The sequence below is a fragment of the Mesoplodon mirus genome (assembly GCF_964341445.2).
Source record: "Mesoplodon mirus genome assembly, chromosome: 15".
NCBI lineage: Eukaryota > Metazoa > Chordata > Mammalia > Artiodactyla > Ziphiidae > Mesoplodon > Mesoplodon mirus.
The window spans coordinates 83,603,230-83,623,804 of record NC_138991.1 but is presented as its reverse complement, the minus strand read 5'-3'; the positions used below and the strand labels follow the sequence as shown (position 1 = coordinate 83,623,804).

The following is a 20,575-nucleotide window of genomic DNA, read 5'->3' as shown; positions in this document are numbered from 1 at the left end:
ATTGCTGGGTCGTATGGTAGCTCTATCTGTAGTTTTCTGAGGAGCCTCCATGCTGCTCTCCGTAGTGGCTGCACAGTTTACCTTCCCACCAACAGTGCAGGAGGGGTCCCTTCTGCCCACGCCGTCTCCAGCATTTGTTGTTTGTAGGCTTTTTAACGACGGCCATTCCAACCGGTGTGAGGTGATACCTCATTGTAGTTTCACTTTGCATTTCTCTGATAATCAGCAGTGCTGAGCATCTTTTCATGTGCCTTTTGGCCATCTGTACGTCTTCTTTGGAGAAATGTCTGTTTAGGTCTTTGGGCCATTTTTTTTATTGTGTTGTTTGTTTTTTGATATCGAGCCGTATGAGTTTTTTGTAGATTTTGGAAATAAAGCCCTTGTGGGTCTCATCGTTTGCAAATATTTTCCCAGTTTTAAGGACCCGTGTGCTTAGACGGGGCCACCAGGTGCCCCGGGGTGACCTCCCCACATCAGCAGGGCCCCCTGTGGCCACAGCTGCAGGTCAGAGACTAGACACAGACATCCCGGGGCCATTATCCTGCCTGCAGGTGGGAACAGCTGTGGACTAAGCCACTGCAAGCCCACTGAGCCCCTCCTGGTCTGCAAGCTGCTGACCCCAGGGCGACCATGCAGGGCGCCGCCCCATCCCCCCTGCGCCCGCTGCCCCCCGCCCTCTGCACCCCTCCCACCTGGACGAGCTGGGCACTGGGCGTGGCCAGCAGGTTGAGCGTGCAGGAAAGCTTCCGGAAGAAGCGCTCTCCAGCCTCGCCAAAGCCGGCGCTCCTTGTCCACTCCAGGAGCTGCTGCAGGCGGGCACAGGCCTGGACGCCTCTGGGCCAGTGGAAGCAACTCAGAGAGGGCCCTGGGAATGGAGGGAGGGAAAGAGGGTGATGTCGGGCAGCCCTCGCAGGGCAGGTATGCTGCCCGCCCGCCCCCAAGGGAGCCAGGCCCACTGGGCCCTAGCCCTGTCCTCCTCCCGCCCCCCCACCCTGCCCCGGCAGGCCTCTGGACAGACAGGAGACCTTACGTCACTTTCTAAGACAACTACCTGCTTCCAGACCCCTCTCTGGGCATGGGTGGGTGGGTATGGAGGTGGGAGGTGAAGGTGGCAGGGCACGGAGGGGCAGTGACAGCCACTCGACCCCAAGCGCAGAGGGCCGTGGTCCAGGCTCCGCTCTCCCGGCCCCGCGCCTCAGCACTGCCTCGGCCCTGAGCGCTGGGCAGGGCGATGGAGGAGAGCTGGGTGGCAGTGAGGCGGGGTCAAAGGCCACGTCACTTCCCCGAGCCTGGTGCCTCCTCGCTCACGGGGGCCCCAGGCCTCGTGGGGATAAAATGAACCAGGAAAGGCCGGAGGGGTGGCTCCCGCTCCCACGGGGACAGGCTCTGCAGCACGTCCTCCCCCCGCGGCACCCGCCCAGACCTCACGGAGCAGGACGGCTCAGCCCGCCGGCCTCCGGGAGGACACGCTCAGCGGCCCTGCGGGCTGCCCGGCCCTGACCCTCACCCTTGTCCAGGAGCTGGTTGAAGAGCAGCGTGCCGGAGAAGAAAAAGAGGTAGGCCAGCACCTGGGCGGCGATCTCGGGGTGCACCTGCAGCGGCCGCAGGAGGTCCAGGGTGGCCTGGTAGATGGACACGACGCGGTGCAGCTCCTCGGGCAGCCGAGGGGCCGAGCTCCAGCTCTCACGGCACTCCAGCTGGAAGGGGGGGCATTCCAGCAGGGCCGGGAGGCACACATACAGGGACTGGGGGCGAGAGGAGAACACCGGCTGCTGTGGGCAGGGGCCCCGGGCCTGACCCATCCCGATGCTCCTGCCTCGGCCGGACCACGTGTGTCAGCGACCCACGTGTGAGCGCCGGGCGCCCCAGCAGGAGCCGCGGCGGGGACGGGGGGTCAGTAAAGCTCCCAGCGAAGGCGCGGATGACACGGGCTGCAGGGGCCCCAGCACAGGGGCCGCACGGCACCCAGAGGGCCCTGGGGGCAGGGGCTTCGCCCTCTTATTGTATCAGAAGGGATTTACTGGACGGAGGGGGGCAAGGGAGCCCCGCTGACCCAAGGACACGGCAGAGCCCCGGAGTCCCCCGCTCGGCTCTGAGTCCCGAGACGTGGCCACACGGCTGCCCCCACCAGCGTGCGGGACGGTGCGGGCAGGGGAGCTGGGGCCACAGCAGCCGGAACCGCCGCACGGCTGTCCCGCCGTCCGAGCCGCCTCCCCAGAGCAGCCGGCCCCGTCTCTCTCGCTCGCTGGCCCCGCGCCGGGGCAGAGGACTTGCTCGACGAGAGCGACGGCGGGTGAGGGGGGCCCGAGGCCGGGGTCTGGGCGGGCAGAGGTGGCCGGGCCGGCACCCAGGTCCCCCAGGAAAGCGCGCACGCAGAGGCCGTACCTTGGAGACGTAGTACACGCACTGCTGGAAGGCGTACAGGACGACCTCCTCCAGCACTGCCATGGCCTCCTCACTGGCCGTGAGGGTGCAGGAGAACAGGGACTCCTTCGAGCCTGCGGGGGGACGTGGCGCCGTCACTGCAGGGCCGGGGGAGGGGGGACTTGGGCAGAAACTTTCTGGAACCGCCGCGACGTCAAACCCCCACCTGATGCCTCCTGAGGGCTCCGCCCCGCACCCTCCTATTAGGTTTGGAAAACGTGACAAAGCAAAGCCATGGGGCCCCCAGGCCCAGGGGTCCTGGGGTGCTGGCTGAGGTGGCCAGGACCCCAGGCGCCGAGCTTCCAAGCCCATGGACACCGACTCGATACCAAGCACAGCAGACACTCGCGCGCTAGTAGCTTCCGGATACGGGTCAGGACCAAGTGCCCAGCGATGGCACATCCTGGCCCGCAAGTCACTTCTCACTCGGGACACAGGTCAAAGGACACCTGGCCACAGGTCCTCAGGAGACCATCACGACACTTTCCCGAGAAGCCCAGATGGCCCTCGTGCCCCGTTACCCCCGACTAGCGCCCCCCAGGGGAGATGCTGCTGTGTCTCAGGCACAGAGCGGAGACCCTGGGCACTCAGCACCTCGGGGGACAGGCACTTGGGACAACGGGCCGGGGGATGGGCCTACGAGGCTGGGCAGCGGCCAGGGGGCTGCGGCTGTGGCTGGGACTGGGGGGTGTGAGCGACGCCAGGTGACTACTCCCTCCCCCTGGGTGGGGCTCCTGTACGGCCAAGAGGCCAGGCTGGCCACGGGGTCCCCAAGACCAGGGGCCCAACAGGGAGGGGCCATCCCGAGGGGCCTTCCCGAACTCGGGAGGCATGAGGTGCCTGGTGCCGGCGGCCCCCGTGGCACTTGGGGGGGGACCGACGGGATGCCCACCTGCACCCTTCGCTGGCTCAGCCCCTCGCTTCTCCTGACGAGGACGGAGGCCGGCAGCAGGGCTCCCCTGCACTGCCCGGCCTGTGCGGCCTTCTGCTTAATGCACAGAGTGGGCCCCACGTCTGGGAACCTCCTTTCAGGGAGGGAGGGAGGCCAGGAATCGCCCTGAGCGCTAAGCTGGGCCTCCCAGGAGCACAGGGACAGGGCTGCCCGGCTACTGGGCCAACGGAAACGGCATGCGCGTCCATCAGAGACCCACCCTGCAGACGCCAGCATGCGCCATCAAGGGTTCAGGGCTCCCTGACCCCCCAGGGCTCACACCCCAGAACCCTCCCGGCCAGGAAGCCGGAGGCCTGCGGGGCCTGGCCTGCAGGGTCTCATTTGGGAGCCCGGCAGGGTCTGGCTGCTCCCTGCGGCCTCCCTGGGCTTTGGGGGAGAAGCCAGTCAGGTGACTGCAGGGGCCGCAGGCTCTGACGGCGCCAGCTTGTCTGAGAAGGAGACCGACACCCCTCATGTGGGCCCGGTAGCTCTGGAGAGAGGGAGGAGGCTGGGGACCCACAGAGCAAAACCACGGGCGGCTCCCAGCAGACGCCGCAGAAATCCCCTGAAACCCTCCTAGCCGTGGCGCAGGCTCTGCTGGGGTTTCCGACTCAGCTGACGCCCGCACGCGCCTGTCAGAGGACCCAGGCCTGTCCCCGCTCCCTCCCGTCCCCGCTCCCTCCCGAGGCCCCAGGACTCAGGACCGCCCCCTGGCCTTTCAGGAGAATTTTAAATGAATAAATAAACATCCCCCCTGATGGGCTAATCTTTTATCTTCCCATGTGAATGGGCTTCCTGGATAAGAGCCTCAGACAGAAAAGGTTGTTTGGGGAAGAAAAAGCTTTTTCCAGTTTTCAGGACATGACATCTCTGTTTTTAGAATTCTTCCCACAGATATTTCCTGCTGAAGGTCAGGAGGCCAAACACGCCAACTCTGACCTTTCCTTCGCCCCCTGGCTAATGGTTTTTTCCTCTGAGCTCTCCAGAACCTGCACCGCCTGACACTGTTTCCGGGATGCTCAGGCCCTGCTGTGGCTTCCCCAGCCCTTGCGGTCCCCGGGGCGGGCAGAGGTGGAACCCCAGCCGTCCACATGCTCACTCTTCCAACGTCAACTGGGCTACACGGACATCTGGGCCTTGGACCAAGAATATCTTCCTAAGAGCAGAGCCCCCCAGCAGCTTTATTCATGAAAATCAGCCTGACTCCGGGTCCCTGTGAAGGACACGCTAACCCCAGGCCTGCAGCCCCTCAACAGTGTCTGAAATACGTCCAGACAAGGGGGGGCAACGGCAGGACTCGCCTGTGAGCTCTGTGCCCGAAGTCGGGGTGACGGGGTGCCGTCTCCCGACCTGTGCCGGCCTCCTGGCTTCCGCACGGAAGGACCAGCCAGAGGCCAGGTGCTCACCGGCCGACACCGCGTGCACAAGAGTCCCCTCCACTCAGGGCCCGTTGAGCGCTGCGGTCTCGTCCTGGGCGGCTGGAGGCACCCCCCCTGCCCCCCGAAAGGAGCCCAGCAGGGTCTGGGGAGAGAGGTGACAGGAAGCCTCGGGAGGTGTGGTCCTCGCGTCACGCTCGGGGGAAAGGTGGGTGACAGTCTGCCTCCAGCCCAGGCCCGGTGGACAGACAGCAGCTGCCCCATCCTGGGGGCCTACTGGACGGTGTTCACATTGTCTGCCCAAGGGGACAAGGGAGGGAGCAACAGGCCAGCGGGCCTGCAACGAATGACCCCTGGGGCACGGGGGAGACACTGCTTCTGCCACGTATCCACGGAGGCCCTGGGAGCCCAAGACAGTCCCCACCGCCCCTTCCCTGGGAAGTCGTGGGGAGAAAAGACTCAGAAACCACAACTGACTAGAGGAAGGTAGGCGGACCCCGTCTCCCCAGGCCTGGCCAGGACGCCCCAGGGCCTCGGCCCCGCCACCCCGTCTCCGCAGCCGGCTCCCCGGGCAGACCAGACCGCGCGCCGGCAGCCACCACGGGCCCCTCCCCTAGGAACCTAGCCGGTCAGCATCAGGAGGACCAGCAGGGCCCAGGGCCTCAGGCCGACTGTGAGCCCCTGTCCCGGGAGACACAGCCGTGCCCATCCTGCCACGCAGCCTCCCCGCGGCTCCCCGAGGCAGCCAGGCCCCCGGGGCGGGGCCGCACACCCGCTCGGATGGGAGGAGCGGAGCGGGCGGCTCTGTCCTCCCAGAGCAGAGCGAGGCCGCACGGGGTGAAACCAGGCCCTGGTCCACGGCCGCCACACCCGGTCCCACTGCACGCAGCCCCGCTGCTCCGTCCCGGCTCCGTGCCAGGACCCACCACGGCCCCATCAGACACACGCCAGCTGACATCTCACACCCCCTCAGGGCCTGGCCGAACGCCACCTTCTCCGTGAAGCCCTCCTAGATCGCCCCAGTCAGAGTCACTCTCTCACTGAGCGTTTTCAGTGCTTTATGCTGCGTTGCATCAGCTCTACGAGGAACGTTTTCCTACGTTTTACTCTCTGAAGTCAACACGCGTCGCACAGTCTCGTAACTCTCACGAGCAACGCACCTCCTTTCTGAGATTGTGGTGCGTTCTGGAGGGGCTGGCGGCCAAGGGCTGAGAGAATGCAGTGAGTAACCTGTGTCTCCCGGGCCCCCACCAGGCGGAACACAGTGGGGCTGCATGAAATGACGGGGACAGAGAGCGCCGACGCGTCACAGATGAGAGGCACCGGGTTAGCCCGACCAGCAGGTCACCTCCCTCTTGGGGGACGCCCCCGACACACACCCATCTCTGCTCTGGGGGCCACCTCTCCCCTGAGCCGGCCCGGGGACGCTCACCACCTGGGAGCAGCAGCACGGCTGTACCTGTGACGTCCAGGTCCTCCTCCAGGCTCTGCATGTACAGTGGGCACTTCTGCTGGATAAAGTACAGAAGCTCAACCGAGTTGGACATCCAGAAGAGGATGTGCTGCAGGTCCGGAACCAGGCCCGCCATGGTGAAGCTGGCCGTGGAGAGGGGCTCCTGGCTGCCAAGACAGAGACCAGGAGTCACGCTGAACCTGCCGCTGTGCGTGAGAACCGCGGGCGCTCAAAAAACCCACCACGATTTGTCAGCCTGCCAGCGTCAGGCTGGGAACTGGATTCAGATCCATAACCTGTTAGAGGCACATCGCCTACAAACCCTCACAGGAAGGACCGCCCGAGGCCACGCTGGAAGAAGACTCTGGTAAATGGCTTCTTTTCACATCTTCTCTTTGAGAATCAGAGAACAGAGCGGCTGTGACCGTTCGGACAAGCAACGGGAATCACCCCTCGAACTCAAGAGCAGGAGAGACGAGGGCGGGCGTCTTAAGTTAGGAACGTAACTACCAGAGGAAACAAGCAGAGGCGCAGCTGCTTGGGGTGGTGATCGGACAAGGGCAGCTAAGTGCTACCTCATCATAGCAGGAGGCGGAAGACGGGGGCTAAGGCAGCGTCAGGAGGCAGGGATCGCGGGCATTGCTGGAAGACTCAGAGATACCGTTAGAAAACCCACAAACGACCCCACTCACGGAGGCTGCCTGGCCGTGTCTGGGGCCGGGCGGTGGGCAGGGGAGCTCGTGTCCCCTGCAGAGCGAGGCAGGAGGGGGTCCCAGGCGGCGGCACGGAGCTAGGCCCTTCCCGGCCCTCCAATCCCATCCCACCCTGGGGGACGGCCACCTGGGGTAGAGGGCCCGTGGCACTCCCTTTCCAGGGGACACTGGGCACGTGGGGGCTGCCTGCCTCCCTCGATGGCAGCCTGCGAGGTCAGCTCCGCCCATCTCAAGCCCTTCCTCCCGCGTCTCCCGGGCCCCAGCCGCCAGCATCCAGGACCTGGTGTCCGAGTCACCTGCAATGTGACAGAAGCCACCGCGCCATCCTCACCAGCCTCCTGGGGAGGCCGAGGGGCGGGTGCGGTGAGCAGAGCTCCGGGCGATTCCTCCATCTAAATGCCAGTCCGTGTCTCTCTGGCACGGTTCCTCATCCCGGCAGCAAGCCCGTCTGTGGGCAGTGCATTCTGAGAGCATCCTCACACCGGAGGGTCCCTGACCACACCTGCCAGGTGCTCTGACAGGTGAGCAGAGATCCACTGACAAGCAAATCAAACCACTCAGAGGTAACTCGGTCTGTCTGGGGGTGACGCTGGGCTGTGCCTCTTACTGGCGGATTCCGGGGAGCAAGGCAGGCATCTGTGGGCATCCTGCGAGGACGGCGCTGTCCCCAGGCTCTTCATCCTGCCTGGAGGGCTTGCCGGCACCCGGAGCAGCTCAGGGACTCCGGCTGTTGCAGTGACCGTCGTGCCGGGGGTCTTGGCGATCAGGCCCACGGGAAAAGCCGAGGGGCCGTATCAGTGGCAGGGCTGGTGAGGAAGTGTTGGGAGGGCTGCGGCCTCAGCCTCGTCCGTGCCCCACGGGCCTCGGGCTCCCTTCCCCACGTTCTCCGTGCGCCCGCAGTTTGTTGTCTCTCTGACGTAACTTCACTTTTGTCCACAGACAACATGACCTCCCTCTGTCCTGCTCCTGGGGAGGGACGGGCTTCAGACGCATCTCCTTGTTTTCACTGCTTATCTTGTTCCTCTCATCCGTTCTCCTCGCTGGTTGAATTACACACACACATGCACGCACCAAGAGCTTTATGTCGTCAAAAAAGGTTGAATCTGCTCGTCAGAGCCTAGCTCCATCTTGTTTTCAACACTTATTGCCCTTCTCGATTCCACCCAGAACTCAACGGGACAGACAGGCCTCCACGGAAAAACAATCCACCAGCTCCTGCCAAGTGGAGCTCTGGTGTTGGGTCCCAGTGAGGTCAGCGCTGAGGACGTGCCACCGGCCAGCCCTGCCGTACCGTGGGGCACAAACAAGGCGCGGTGGCCTGGCCCACCCATCCAGGCAAGCACCGAGTAGGGACGACGATTTCAGGGACATGACACCAAAGGCACAGGCAATAAAAACACAAGTAGACAAGTGGGGTTCCATCGAACGGACAGGCCTCTGTGCAGCAAAGGAAACCACTAACGGAATAAAAAGGCAACCCACGGAATGGGAGAAAACATTTGCAAACCACATATCAGATAAGGGGTGAACTTCCCAATACACATAAGGAACTCCTACAACTCAAAAGCAAAACACAAAAAACACAGAAAACAAACCACTAATAACCCTATTAAAAATGTGCTGAAGACTTGAATAGATATGTCTCCAAAGTGGACGGCCAGCCAGAGGAGCATGAAAAGGTTCTCAACATACCTAATCATCAGGGAAATGCAAGTCAAAATCACAAGGAGCTACCACCCCACACCTGTCAGAATGGCTTCATTAAAAAGACCAGAGTCAACAAGCACTGGTGAGGATGTGGAAAAATCAGAGCCCTTAGGCGCTGCCGGTAGGAATGCAAACTGGTGCAGCCACTGTGTAAAACAGTACGGAGGTTCCTCAAAAAACTAAAACTAGAACTACCTTATGATCCAGCAATTCCACTTCTTGGTGTTTATGCAAAAGAACTGACATCAGGATCTCCAAGAAACATTAGCACCCCAGTGTTCACGGCAGCACTAGTCATAATATCCAAGATGTGGAATCAGACTGAAGGTCTCTTGACGGATGAATGAATGAATAAAGTCTGGTTTATAACACAATGGAACATCATCCAGCATTAAATCAAGAAGGAAATCCTGCAACATGCAACAACACGGGTGACCCCTGAAGACATGATGTGCAGTGAAATAAGCCAATCACAGAAGGACACGTACTGTGTGACTCCACTTACATGAGAGACCCCAAAACAGTCAAACTCACAGAATCAGCGAGTAGAGTGCTGGTTACCAGGGGGTGGGGGCAGGAGGGCAGACAAGAGGAACTGCTCATCAATGAGCACAAAGTCTCAATTATGCAGGATGAGCAAGTTCTAGAGACCTGCTGTACGACAGTGTACCTACGGTTAACGACACTATACTGCACACTTAAAAGTTTAAGAGCAGGGCTTCCCTGGTGGCGCAGTGGTTGAGAATCTGTCTGCTAATGCAGGGGACGCGGGTTCGAGCCCTGGTCCAGGAGGATCCCACATGCCGCAGAGCAACTGGGCCCATGAGCCACAACTGCTGAGCCTGCGCGTCTGGAGCCTGTGCTCCGCAACAAGAGAGGCCGCGATAGTGAGAGGCCCGCGCACCATGATGAAGAGTAGCCCCCGCTTGCCACAACTGGAGAAAGCCCTCACACAGAAGAAGACCCAACACAGCAAAAATTAATTAATTAATTAATAAAGTCCTACCCACATCTTCTTAAAAAAAAAAAAAAAGAAATCTGTCATTCTAGCTCTTTAAAAAAAAAAAAGCTTAAGAACATAGCTTTCATGTTAAGTATTCTCACCACAGTAAAATAAATAAAAATAAACCAAATCAAATCAATGACGTTCTGATATAAATTTTTAAAAAAATCATCTGGGGGACTTCCCTGGTGGTCCAGCAGTTAAGACTCTGCGCTTCCACGGCAGGGGGCGCGGATTCGATCCCTGGTTGGGGAACTGATCCCTCATGATGCGTGGTGCGGCCAAAAAATTTTTTAAAATAAAAATCATCTGGGACACCTGTACAAGAGAAAGTATTGCTCTTCTATATTAATTATTATTAATAATATATTATTATGATTACTGAAAATAAAATTTAAAACATTTTTGTTGGTAAATATAAACATGAAAAAATTTCAAAAAACTTTCTAAACAATTCATGAGTCAAAGAAGAAATTAAAACAAATTATGCAAGGATAAGGAAATAATAAAGAGGTAAATGGAATAGAAATCAAAGAAAAAGTAAACAAACAACAAAATTGGTTCTTTTAAACAGATGATAACAGACAAATGCCTGGGAAGATAAATCAAAGGGGGTGGGGAGAGAAAAAAATAGGAACACAACAGGAATTAAATAAGGCGATATCACTATAAATATATTAGAGATGAAAGAAGTCCTATGAGAATATAACAAACAATTTTATTCCAATAACTTTGAAAACACAGGCAATAGATAATTTCCTAGGAAGCAAAACTTACCAAAATCAACACAAGAAGAAACAGAAAACTAAATAAACCATAAACTTTAAAAGAAATGGAATCAGCAAACACAGGCACTGCCCAGATGCTTTTCTGGGCTGCTTCCAGGAAACCTCCGCGGCCCACAGTCCTCACCCTCAGACAAGTCGACTCAGAGAACTGAAAGCAGAGAAGGCCGCCCAATTCATTTCTGAGAACCTTGCCATTAAAATCAGACAAGGACGATACAAAACAATAAATGAATTCACAGGCCAATTTTACTTATGAATTCAGATGGGAAAATCCTAAAGTATCAACAAACCGCATCTCACCTTGCTAATAACAAAATCAATAGTTATGAGAGGTTCGATCCCAGGAATCCAATCACGGTTCAGAAAACCTCCTGCTGTAGGACCCACACTCACAGATTCAAGGGGAAAATGTGTGACGATCACAGACGCGGAAAAAGCGTTCAGGAAAAGTTAACGGCCACTTACAATTTTAAAAGAAGCACGCAAGACAGACGAAGCAAATGGGGCAAAATGTGAAGCATATTCAATTCAGGTGTGGGTTCAGGGGTAACAGATACACTCTGTACTCTTCTGTATTTTGAAAGTGATTCATAATTAAAAAAAAAAAAAAGCATTCGCTGGGATGGAGCCAGGGCTGTTTTTAGGCCCTAATGACACAAGGAGCTGCTGAAGGAGGGGCTGCTTCCGCCTGTCTAAGGGCCAAGGCCCCAGCAGACAGGCGCAGGGCGAGAGCCGGGTGCTCCTCCCTCCAGGCCCGCCTCACCCTGGGGACAGGGCTGTCCCATCTGGGAGCAAAGCCGGGGGTGAGGCCGCCACAGCTGTCATGGGGTGAGGCCAGCTCCCTCACGTGGACTTCCCCTCCCATGTGGAACCTGAAGGATGCAGGGCTCCTCCGAGCCGCCTAGGCCTCAGCTGGTCCCTCCAGCTGTAGGTTGTCTTCCGTGGGCACCCCCCCAGGGCCTGGCCTGTAACAGCACCCCGCTACCCACTACCCTCGAGCAGGGCGGCAGCCAACAGAGCACATCCATGAGCGACGGGGATTCCGCTCAACTCAGCCCGGCGGGAGCTTCGCTGCTCAGACCCCGGCTTCCCGTCTCTGAGCCTCTAGTTCCCGACTTTGGAAGGAGGGGATAATGGTGCTTCCTCCCGACTCCCTTACAGCAGGGGTCCCCGGTCCCCCCCGCAGCCCCCGGGCCGCACAGCAGGAGGTGAGCGGCGGGCGAGTGAGCGAAGCTTCACCTGCCGCTCCCCGTCGCTCTCATCACCACCTGGACCATCTCCCACTCTCCGCCCCGTCTGCGGAGAAACCGTCTGCCATGAAACCAGTCCCTGGTGCCAAAATGGTTGGGGACCGCTGGCTTACAGGACCACGGGCGGACGATACCCCACAAGCACGGACAGCAACCACGTGCTTTATAAACGGAGTATCTTCTTCACGTGTCATCCTCACATAAACAGAAATGAGGCAAACCCCGTGGACCGCGGCATGACTTAAGGCCCCGCGAGCCCTTCGTCCACGACGGGCCGTGACCACAGGCAACGTCTGCTCGGGCTGTCGCCACGTGTGCAGGTTCCTTCAAGGGGACGGACAGCTGCGGCCTCCACGCCTTCACCGTGGCTAGGGGTCTGCAGCACACACACAGGTGCCGCCGCCACCTTCTGCGAAGGCGGCTCTCGGTGGTGTCCGCTCAAGGGCGGGCGGGGGGTGTCCCAGGATACGCACATCTTTACTGTTAATGCCAAATGGTTTCCTCAAGTCCCCCCAGCGGCGCGTAAGAGTAGAAGCCGTACTTTCTATGAAAACCGACGTTGGACAGCGGAGACCCGCTGCCCCACCTCTACGCCGGGAGGCGTCCGTTCCCCCAAAGCAGCAGGTTCGCATTAACACAGCAATTACGGGAGGGCAAGGAGAAGGCTTCCCGGAGGGTCGAGCCCACTCGTCTCACAGATGCTCTGGAGAGACCTCCCCGACACAGAGCTGCCCGGGGTGGTGACTACAGACATGGAAAGAGCCACCCTGAGACAGAAAGACACAGAGCTGACCCCAGAGGTTGCAGGGTGAGGGGGGCTGGGTCTTAGCTCCTGGGGAACCAGTGGCCTGCTGGGCAGGTACGAAGACGGGGCCGTACTTACAGGTGCGCCTGCTTCTCGGCGAGTTCTTTGGTTTTCTCCTACAATTATAAAGGGGAAAAAAGCAAAGATGAGACAAGCAGGACAGCACGGGCAACGTGCAGTGAGGACACCACTGACACAGGCTCTCGTCCACACGAGACGTGGCATCACTGCTCCGGGCGGCCCGTACTGGGCGATTCGCTCCAAGCTACACTGGGGAGACTGCTTTCTTTCCATTTGATCTGACCTCCTGGCATTCCGTCACCGCGTACGAACCACGCGTTTCCTACCAGAGCACTATTTCACAGCCATCTCTCCTACGTAACAGCCGGCCACTTAGGGGACGGTAAAGATGGGTCAAACATCTGACAAATGTCAGAATGAACGTTCTAGCAACACTCTTACGGTTAAGCTTCATAGATGCACTTTTAAAAGTCGGCCCGAGTAACGCGGAGCAACGCACGTGGGCCTGAGTACACACAAGTATGTTTAAACGTCCCCTCAGGGACTCAGGTCTAGCCAACATTTTCTGTCCCTTTTAATCAAGAACTCATTCTTGCTTTAGTGACGTTATCCGGCTAAGCGTGGTCCTACCTGAGACTCCCTCACGGGTTCTCTTAGAGGCTCACGTCGGCCTGAGTTGACGAGACACGTGAGCACAGGGGGATGCAGAGGAGGCTGCTGATGCCCCGAGAAACAGACAGACAAATGAACCTCAAGGCTCTAGACAGACTTCTCACACCCCAGAGGGGAAGCCGTATGGGGGACACCCGGGCCCAGGACCTGGGGTGAGGGGGTCCCACCTCCACGAGCCTGTTTCCAAGCCTGCACAGGGGCAGGGGAGGGGGATCACAGGGTTGATCCCATGTGCACGGCGGGGGAGCCAGGGACGACACTCGGGCTCGGGGGGATCCGGTTCTCTGCCCGGAGTCACCAGCACCCTCCTTGCCCCGGTGTGCTCAGCTGTGACGTGGGACACCGCACCTACACCGTCAGGGTGGTTGTGGGAATTAAGTCCAACAGCATCTGATTACTAGTAAGTGTCTGGCACAGAGCAGACTCGGAAAAGGACGGTGATTCATGTGAAATTCAGAGCTTCTAAGCGTCAGGCCACTCGGTCCACACTGCACGGACTTCAGCTGCACAGAGGGGAAGCGACCACACACACCAAATGCCACTCGGGACGCTGGGGGACGTGGCTCAGATACGCACGGTGCACACAGATCGCTTGCACAAACCTTTGGATGTGGCAGGCCAGGATAGCTTTTGCTTTTAAAAAGTTTCAAACGTTTTAACTGCGGATTTTAATCTGAGGAATCTATCCAGCATCTACACGGCCAACTGGTTTCCTTTTCCCACGTCTGCCTCAGGGTGAGCACGGCCGAGACTAAGGGGGTCTCTCTGAAGGACTGCGTGTAACTACCAGCCATTCTTTGGGTCCCCAGGGAGTCCAGCCCCTGGAGGGGCAGGAGAGGATGGGGGGGCTGCCCGCCGTGTGCTCTGGCCCCAGGGGACGTCTGGCAGTGCCTGAAGCCGCTTCCCTGAGGGGTGAGGGGAGGGGTGCTGCCAGCCGTGGGGGAGAGGGGGGAGGCCAGGGATGCTGCCCAACATCCTGCGGTGCAGGGGTCAGCCTCCCAGCAAGGAATTCTGCCTGGACGTGTGTGGTGCCGCGGTCCAGAGACCGTCCTGGGCGAAGTTTCAGTGTACAGCATTGACCGGTCCTGTGCCCCGCCCCTCCCCACCACCCGACAAGGGCTCTGCAGTGGGGTGTCGGCAGGGGCTCGACCTGCTCCGGGCAGAAAGCGCAGGGCTCCCAGGCCGCCTGGGCACCGGCAGGGCCGGGCCGTGGGGAGGGACACAGGACTGAAGCTCACGAAGCCGAACCCTCAGCGGACACCCCAGCTCCCTCGGTGGCCCTGCCTATCCTGCTCGCCCGACAGCGACGAGGGCTGGTCTCGGTCAAGGGGGAGCTCGCGCCCTCCACCCAGGGGGCCGCAGCTCCCACCAGCTCCTCTCCCGGCCGAGGCCACCGGCAGCAAACCGCCCCCCCGGCCCCCTGCCCACCACTGACCCAGACCGTCTCTCGGATCATCTTGGCCATCTTGAGCAGGAGCTGCCCGAAGGAGCCCGGCTCGAGGCGGGTGGCCGAGTGCTGAATGCAGAGGCAGAGGAGGAAGGCGGGGGTCAGCTTGTGGTCGTCGCCGCCCGGCTCGACCAGCGTCACGATCCGCTGCAGCAGCGCATCCTCCACATCGGGCTCAAACTCCAGGTGCAGCGGCCGCGGCCGGGGGGCGGCGGGCCTCGCGGAGACTGAGGCGCCCCGGGCCCGGAGCGGGGCGCCGCACATCCTACAGCTCTCCGGCACGGCCCGGAGGCGGGCCAGGGCCTGGGCGGGCAGGGGCTGGGCCTGCGCTGGGTCCTTCAGCAGCAGCAGGTAGTACAGGCCCAGGGAGAGCAGGTCCCCGTGGCGCAGCACCACGGCGCGGCCCCCCACCTCCGAGAAGTTGACCGAAACGGGCGCCCCGGGGATGGGCTCCAGGACCAGCTGTGCCCCCGCCTGCGCTCGGCCCGACGGCTGGCGCCTGAGGATGGTGCAGTGCAGGGGCAGGATGTCGGGGGCCGAGAGGCTGATGCTGGGCTTGCTGGAGGGGGTCCTCTGGCCCACTGTGTGCCGCTCCCGGTTGAGCACGTAGACCAGGCTGTCCTGAAACGCAGACACCAGACCTCAGGGGCAGGACGCCACTCGGGCAGTTCCATCCCTGGTACCTAAGCCGCCCTGGGCAGCACACCCCCCCGCCCCCCCGGAGCCCTTCCTGTCCCGCTGCCTGCCCACACTGGGCGCCCACCCCATCTCCCAGAGCAGCCTCGGTGGCACACCAGACGCCCGGGGGGGCGGAGGGGGGCTCCAGCTTCGAGACGTGAGAGGCCAGACAAGGGCAGACCTGGACGTGGACACTAGTCTACAGACACGCCAGGCCCGCCCGCTCCACCAGCTGACAGTGACAAGCTGGGGAAGTGCCCCTCCTTTGCTGCGCCGGCTCTGGGAGGGAAGATACCTCCCAGGACCTGAGCTGCAGAGCCCTGATGAGGTCACACAGTGTGCGGGGAAGGTGGAGCAGGAAAGGGAGCGGGGACACGCGGGTGAGCGAGAGGCCGGGAGGAACAGCAGACTTCCCCGGGGCGGCAGCACGGGCAGGGTCGGCGGGCTTGCCAAGGGCGAGACCCTTCAGGCCAAGAGGCCTCCGACAAACGTGGTATAAAATGCGGGCGTGGGGCGGGGGCCTGGGGGACTCCTCAGAGAAAGCCGCCCCGCACACGCTTGAGGCCGCGGGAGGCCTGCGCCCCAGCCCACGGGGGCCATTCCCCAGGGGCCCGCCAGGCTGGGCAGGAAGGGGACCCAGCACCAGGTAAGACCCAGGCTGGGATCGGTGAGTGAGGAGCTGGGGCACCCCCTCCCAAGGCCCTGCTGCCGCCCACTGCAGCCTGGACGAAAGAATGTTCTGGAAGCAGAGGACGGGGAAGCCGCCACCCTCCTCCAGCGTCTAGGGCGGGCCCAATGGGGTGCTCCCCCCCAAGCCCCCCGCTGACGTGGTCGGTAAGGACCAGAGGGGCAGGGGCGTCCAGCTGAGAGCCTCCCGCGTGCCCTGCAAGCCGCCGCCCCACCCACCGCCTCGGGCCCAGCAGAGGGGCGCTCACGTGCTGCTGGCTGTAGCCCTGCAGGAGCAGCAGGTGAGGAGACTCGTAGAGGGAGCAGCGCATGGCGTCCTGGCCAGGCTCCTCGGGGCCCCAGGCGGCGGACGGCGGGGCGATGGCCGCGCCCAGACTGGTCTCGCTGACCGTGCGGCGCAGCCGGGGTGGAGGGGGGCTCCAAGCTCCCCCCGCAGCCGGGGCTGGGGTTCCCTTGGCGCGGCTCCGCTGCAGTCTCCGGGCTTGGGCGTTTATCCCTGCGGCAGAAGCAGCACAGAGTGAACAGATGGCTCAAGGCCGCTCCTAACACGGGTCACGGCTCCGACAAGCAGGCCTGCAGGCAGCCGCGGGACTCTGCCCGCAGACCGCATCCTCGGAAGGCCGTGGCTCCTCCGGGGCTTGCCCCGAGAGCCAGGCAGCCCGGCCGTCCGAGGCCCCAGACGCCCCATAGGAACCCGTGGCACATCCCAGCCCCGAGACCAGCCAGCACCATGGCCTCCCCGTGGGATGCCAAGCCCACCGCAGCCTCAACCCCCGCAGAGTCGGCATGCTGGGGGCTTCGTGGGTACCACGCTGACCCCAAAACCTGCCCATCCCCTGTCCCGTCCTGGCAGCCCGCGTGTGCATGCGTGTGCGGATTAGATGACAACCGTTCATCATTGCCCCTCATTTTACAAGGAGGAAGCAGTCGACTCACCGCGTCACTCCAGCCCACGGGGCCGCTGGTCTCTATCCAGAACACGGCTGCTCCTTCCCGGGGCACCTCCAACACGGCCAGGCACATGCATGCACACAAGCACACATGCACACACGCACACCCGTGCACACCCCACGAAAGCCTTACCCTTCTACACGTAGGAAGCACTCTTTTAAACTAATGCCGCGTGAAAGCTGAGAAGCCACGTGGAACTCAAGAGGGCCAGCCTCCTGTCACCATCGCCGTTCCCCGGCCGACCCAGGCCTTCCCCTCTGAGCCCCCTGCCCAGGGCCCCCCACACAGCCTCTGTCTGCAGCATCCCTTCCTATAACCCTTCCAAACAAAACCAGACAAAGCCAGGGGAAGTGAGGTGGGCAAGCAGGGGCCGAGGGCGCCCGGGAAGACCGACCTGCCTTCCAGAAGGAGAAGGAAGCCCAGTCCCCAGCAGCCCACAGGGAGCCGGGGCTGCAGGAGGGAGGCCGCTCAGCCGCAAAGCGAGCTGTGTGCCGGGCGCCCGCTGCTCGCCGCCTGCTGCAGAGCTGGGCCAGCGACGGTCAGGCAGGGCAGCGGGGCGGGGGGAAGGGGTGGGGGGAAGAGGGGCGGGTCAGGGGAAGGAGGAGGGCGAGGGCAGGAGGCAGGGATGGAGGAACAGAGGTGGGGGCAGGCGGGGAGGCAGCCCCCAGCCTCACCAGCCCCACACCCCGCTCTCATGGCTGGGGCATCACGGCACAAGCAGGGGCCCTGCCTGGAAGAAGACGTTTAAAAACCAGTCCAAAACGACGCTCTAGCCCAGGCTTTTTCTCCCCCTAGGACGGGGCTGCAGGAGAGGACGCACCTCAGAACCACCTTGCACAAGTGCTGGGCTCCCAGGCAGCAGCAGAGCCCAGAAGGTCACCCTTTCCTCTTCGATTCCCGGGGGCCCCCAGAGGCCCTGGACGAGGCCCGAGCGACCAGGGCCAGCGTCCCTGGGACTGCAGCAGACTGGCATAGGCGCGCGCTCTCGGCCGGCTGGACACCACTTCTCCAGCTGGGGTCCCGCATCCCCTGGCAGATGACCCCTCCCGGGCTAAAGCAGGGGCTCTCACCCCGCCCTCGTTCGGGGCCGCCTGGGGAGTTTGGAACAGCGCCCAGGGCTCATCCACGGGCCCTCAGGGTTGAAGGGCCAGGGCTGTCGGGAGGGACGTGGCGGCAGCTCAAAGCCGGGGCCGCTGGGCCGCCAAGGCCAGCACGGCCAGCGTGCAGAGCATCCCACAAGGTCCAGCCAACAGACCCGTGCACACCCTGAGGGCAGCGCAGCCACGAGGACCCGCACACGGGTGGACGCCTGAGCAAGGAAGGCCCCTGAACCCCACGTAACCCTCCACCGGGACTATCCTTGCACAGGGCAGAGATGCTGCAGGGAAAGCTGGGCCCAGCCTGTACCCAGTGGCGGGTGGAAAGGCACATGGGGAACAGTGGGTAGGGTGTGGGACCTCTGTTTACATGCTGAAAAGAGCACATGAAACCCCACTGCATACTGGTCACGGTGTGCATATATGTGCACGTAAAGCTGTTTTTAAAAACGGATAGAAAAGGCACACAGTAAATTCAAGAAATGGCCGCTGTCAGGTGGGGGTCTGAGCCCGGGGAGGAACATTACGTAACGTCTTGGAGCTACTGGAACCTGTGTGACATCACGTACTGCACGTGATAGGACATGCTTTACGGATAACTCTGTGATGTTTTACTCGGGTTATTTTTTAAAACTCTAAATAAATGTGATTAAAAATGTTTATGTCCACTCTGGAAGGCAAGTCCTCAGGTGTGAAGTAAAAATCATAAACACTCTGAGGTCCTCGCACGTGTGCAGGACTCTGCGGCTGCCCCGAGGTGGGCTGGGGGCCTGGGGCGGGCGCCTGATGAGGCCGCTGGAGACCGTTCGGCCCGTCGTCCTGAGGAGGGTTGTGGCTTCGGGTGCCGCCCCGCATCTGACCCCACTTCAGCTTCGCCACCACCATCCACGCATCCCAACGCCACGCAAACCCCGGGCGCGTCTGCCCGGCTCTGAGCAGAACCTCCTCCCTAAGCCTGGGATGGAGGCTGGGCGGCAACGGGAGGGACGTGTGGGCAGCGTCCCCCACAAGCCAGCGGCCTGCGGGGCGCAGCCGGGGGTTCTCAGCCTGGTCCAGGCAGAGCCGCAGCCTCGTGGTCCAGGCTCTGCGCACTGGATCTGGGGCGTCACGGTGGAGCCCGCGTCCAGAGCAAGGCCGTCCCCACGGCCCCTCCACCGCCACCATGATGGGGATTCGGCGACACACCACGGAGAAGCCCTGGCCCACAGGGAAGTGGCGCTGACGGAATAACGTGACGGGAGTGGCCAGGCCTTGTAGGGCGGTGATTTCACACGCCAAGTTACTCATCTTAGAGGAAAACGCCCGGCCCTGCCACTGGGTGAAGGAGACGCGCTCCGTTTCTGGGTCACGCCTCCCCGTGAGCTGGGCCAGACGGCCCAGCCCTGGACATTTCCCGCTACACTAGGGGTGACCGAGTTAGCGAGGTCAGAGGTTTATCTGGTCCTGCAGGTCTGAGGGACACCCGGAATCTGCATTTTTGTAACAGCTCCCAAGAAGGTTCTGGAACTCAGCTAGGATAGGAACCGCTGCCAGGGCACTCCTCTCCCCCAGTGCCCTGTCTACAGAAAACCTACAAGGGGAGAAAGGGAAACCCACGGAACGCTCGGAAAACATACTCGAGCACCTACCATTTTTATTTGCGTTTTGGATTTCTAATTCTTTTCTCTAGGTTAAAACGTTTGTCAGTTCCCAGGAAGGTGGCAGATACAAGGCTCCCCCCTTCCCTCTTGTATAAGGCACACCTCGTCTTACTGCGCTTCACGGATACGGCGTGCTACAAACTGAGGGTCTGCAGCAACCCTGGCTGAGCAAAGTCTATTGGCACATTTCTTCCAACAGCATTTGCTCACTTTGTGTCTCTGTGTCACACTGTGGTAATTCTCGCAACATTTCAAACTTTGTCGTTATTATTATATTTGTTACAGTGATCTGTGATCAGTGATCTTTGATGTTACTCTTGTAATTGTTTTGACATTTTTTTAATAATAAAGTATTTTATTTTATTTTATTTTTAAACATCTTTATTGGAAAAATATGGAACGCTTCACGAATTTGCGTGTCATCCTTGCGTAAGGGCCATGCTAATCTTCTCTGTATCATTCCAATTTTAGTATATGTGCTACCGAAGCGAGCACAGTAATAAAGTATTTTAAAATTAAGGTATGTACGTTGTTTTTCTAGACGTAATGCTATCGCACCCTTAACAGACCTCAGTAGAGCGTAAACATCACTTTTCTAGGCACTGGGAAACCAAAAAGTTCCTGTGACTCTCTTTACCAACGTGCCGGCTTCACTGCAGTGGTCTGGGCCCGAACCCATCACGTCTCAGAGCTGGGCCTGTATCTGTTCCCTGGTGAAAAGGCAGAAACACACCCAGTAGAGGAATAAAAGGAGGGGTCTGGGGCTTCCCTGGGGGCGCAGTGGTTGAGAGTCTGCCTGCCGATGCAGGGGACACAGGTTCGTGCTCCGGTCCGGGAAGATCCCACATGCCACGGAGCGGCTGGGCCCGTGAGCCACGGCCGCTGAGCCTGCACGTCCGGAGCCTGTGCTCCGCAACGGGAGAGGCCACAAC

The 20,575-nt window shown here is 60.5% G+C and overlaps 1 protein-coding gene across 1 annotated transcript in view; it reads right to left on the bottom strand.

Moving 5' to 3' along the window:
* RADIL (Rap associating with DIL domain) overlaps positions 1-20,575 on the bottom strand; it is a gene marked incomplete at its 5' end in the record, with an annotated part of 126,484 nt that overhangs the window by 7,594 nt on the left and 98,315 nt on the right. The window contains 7 exon segments of the mRNA XM_082644422.1: positions 693-865; positions 1,508-1,745; positions 2,386-2,498; positions 6,191-6,351; positions 12,529-12,566; positions 14,579-15,211; positions 16,204-16,451. Of these exon segments, the coding sequence (XP_082500548.1) occupies positions 693-865; positions 1,508-1,745; positions 2,386-2,498; positions 6,191-6,351; positions 12,529-12,566; positions 14,579-15,211; positions 16,204-16,451 (1,604 nt within the window).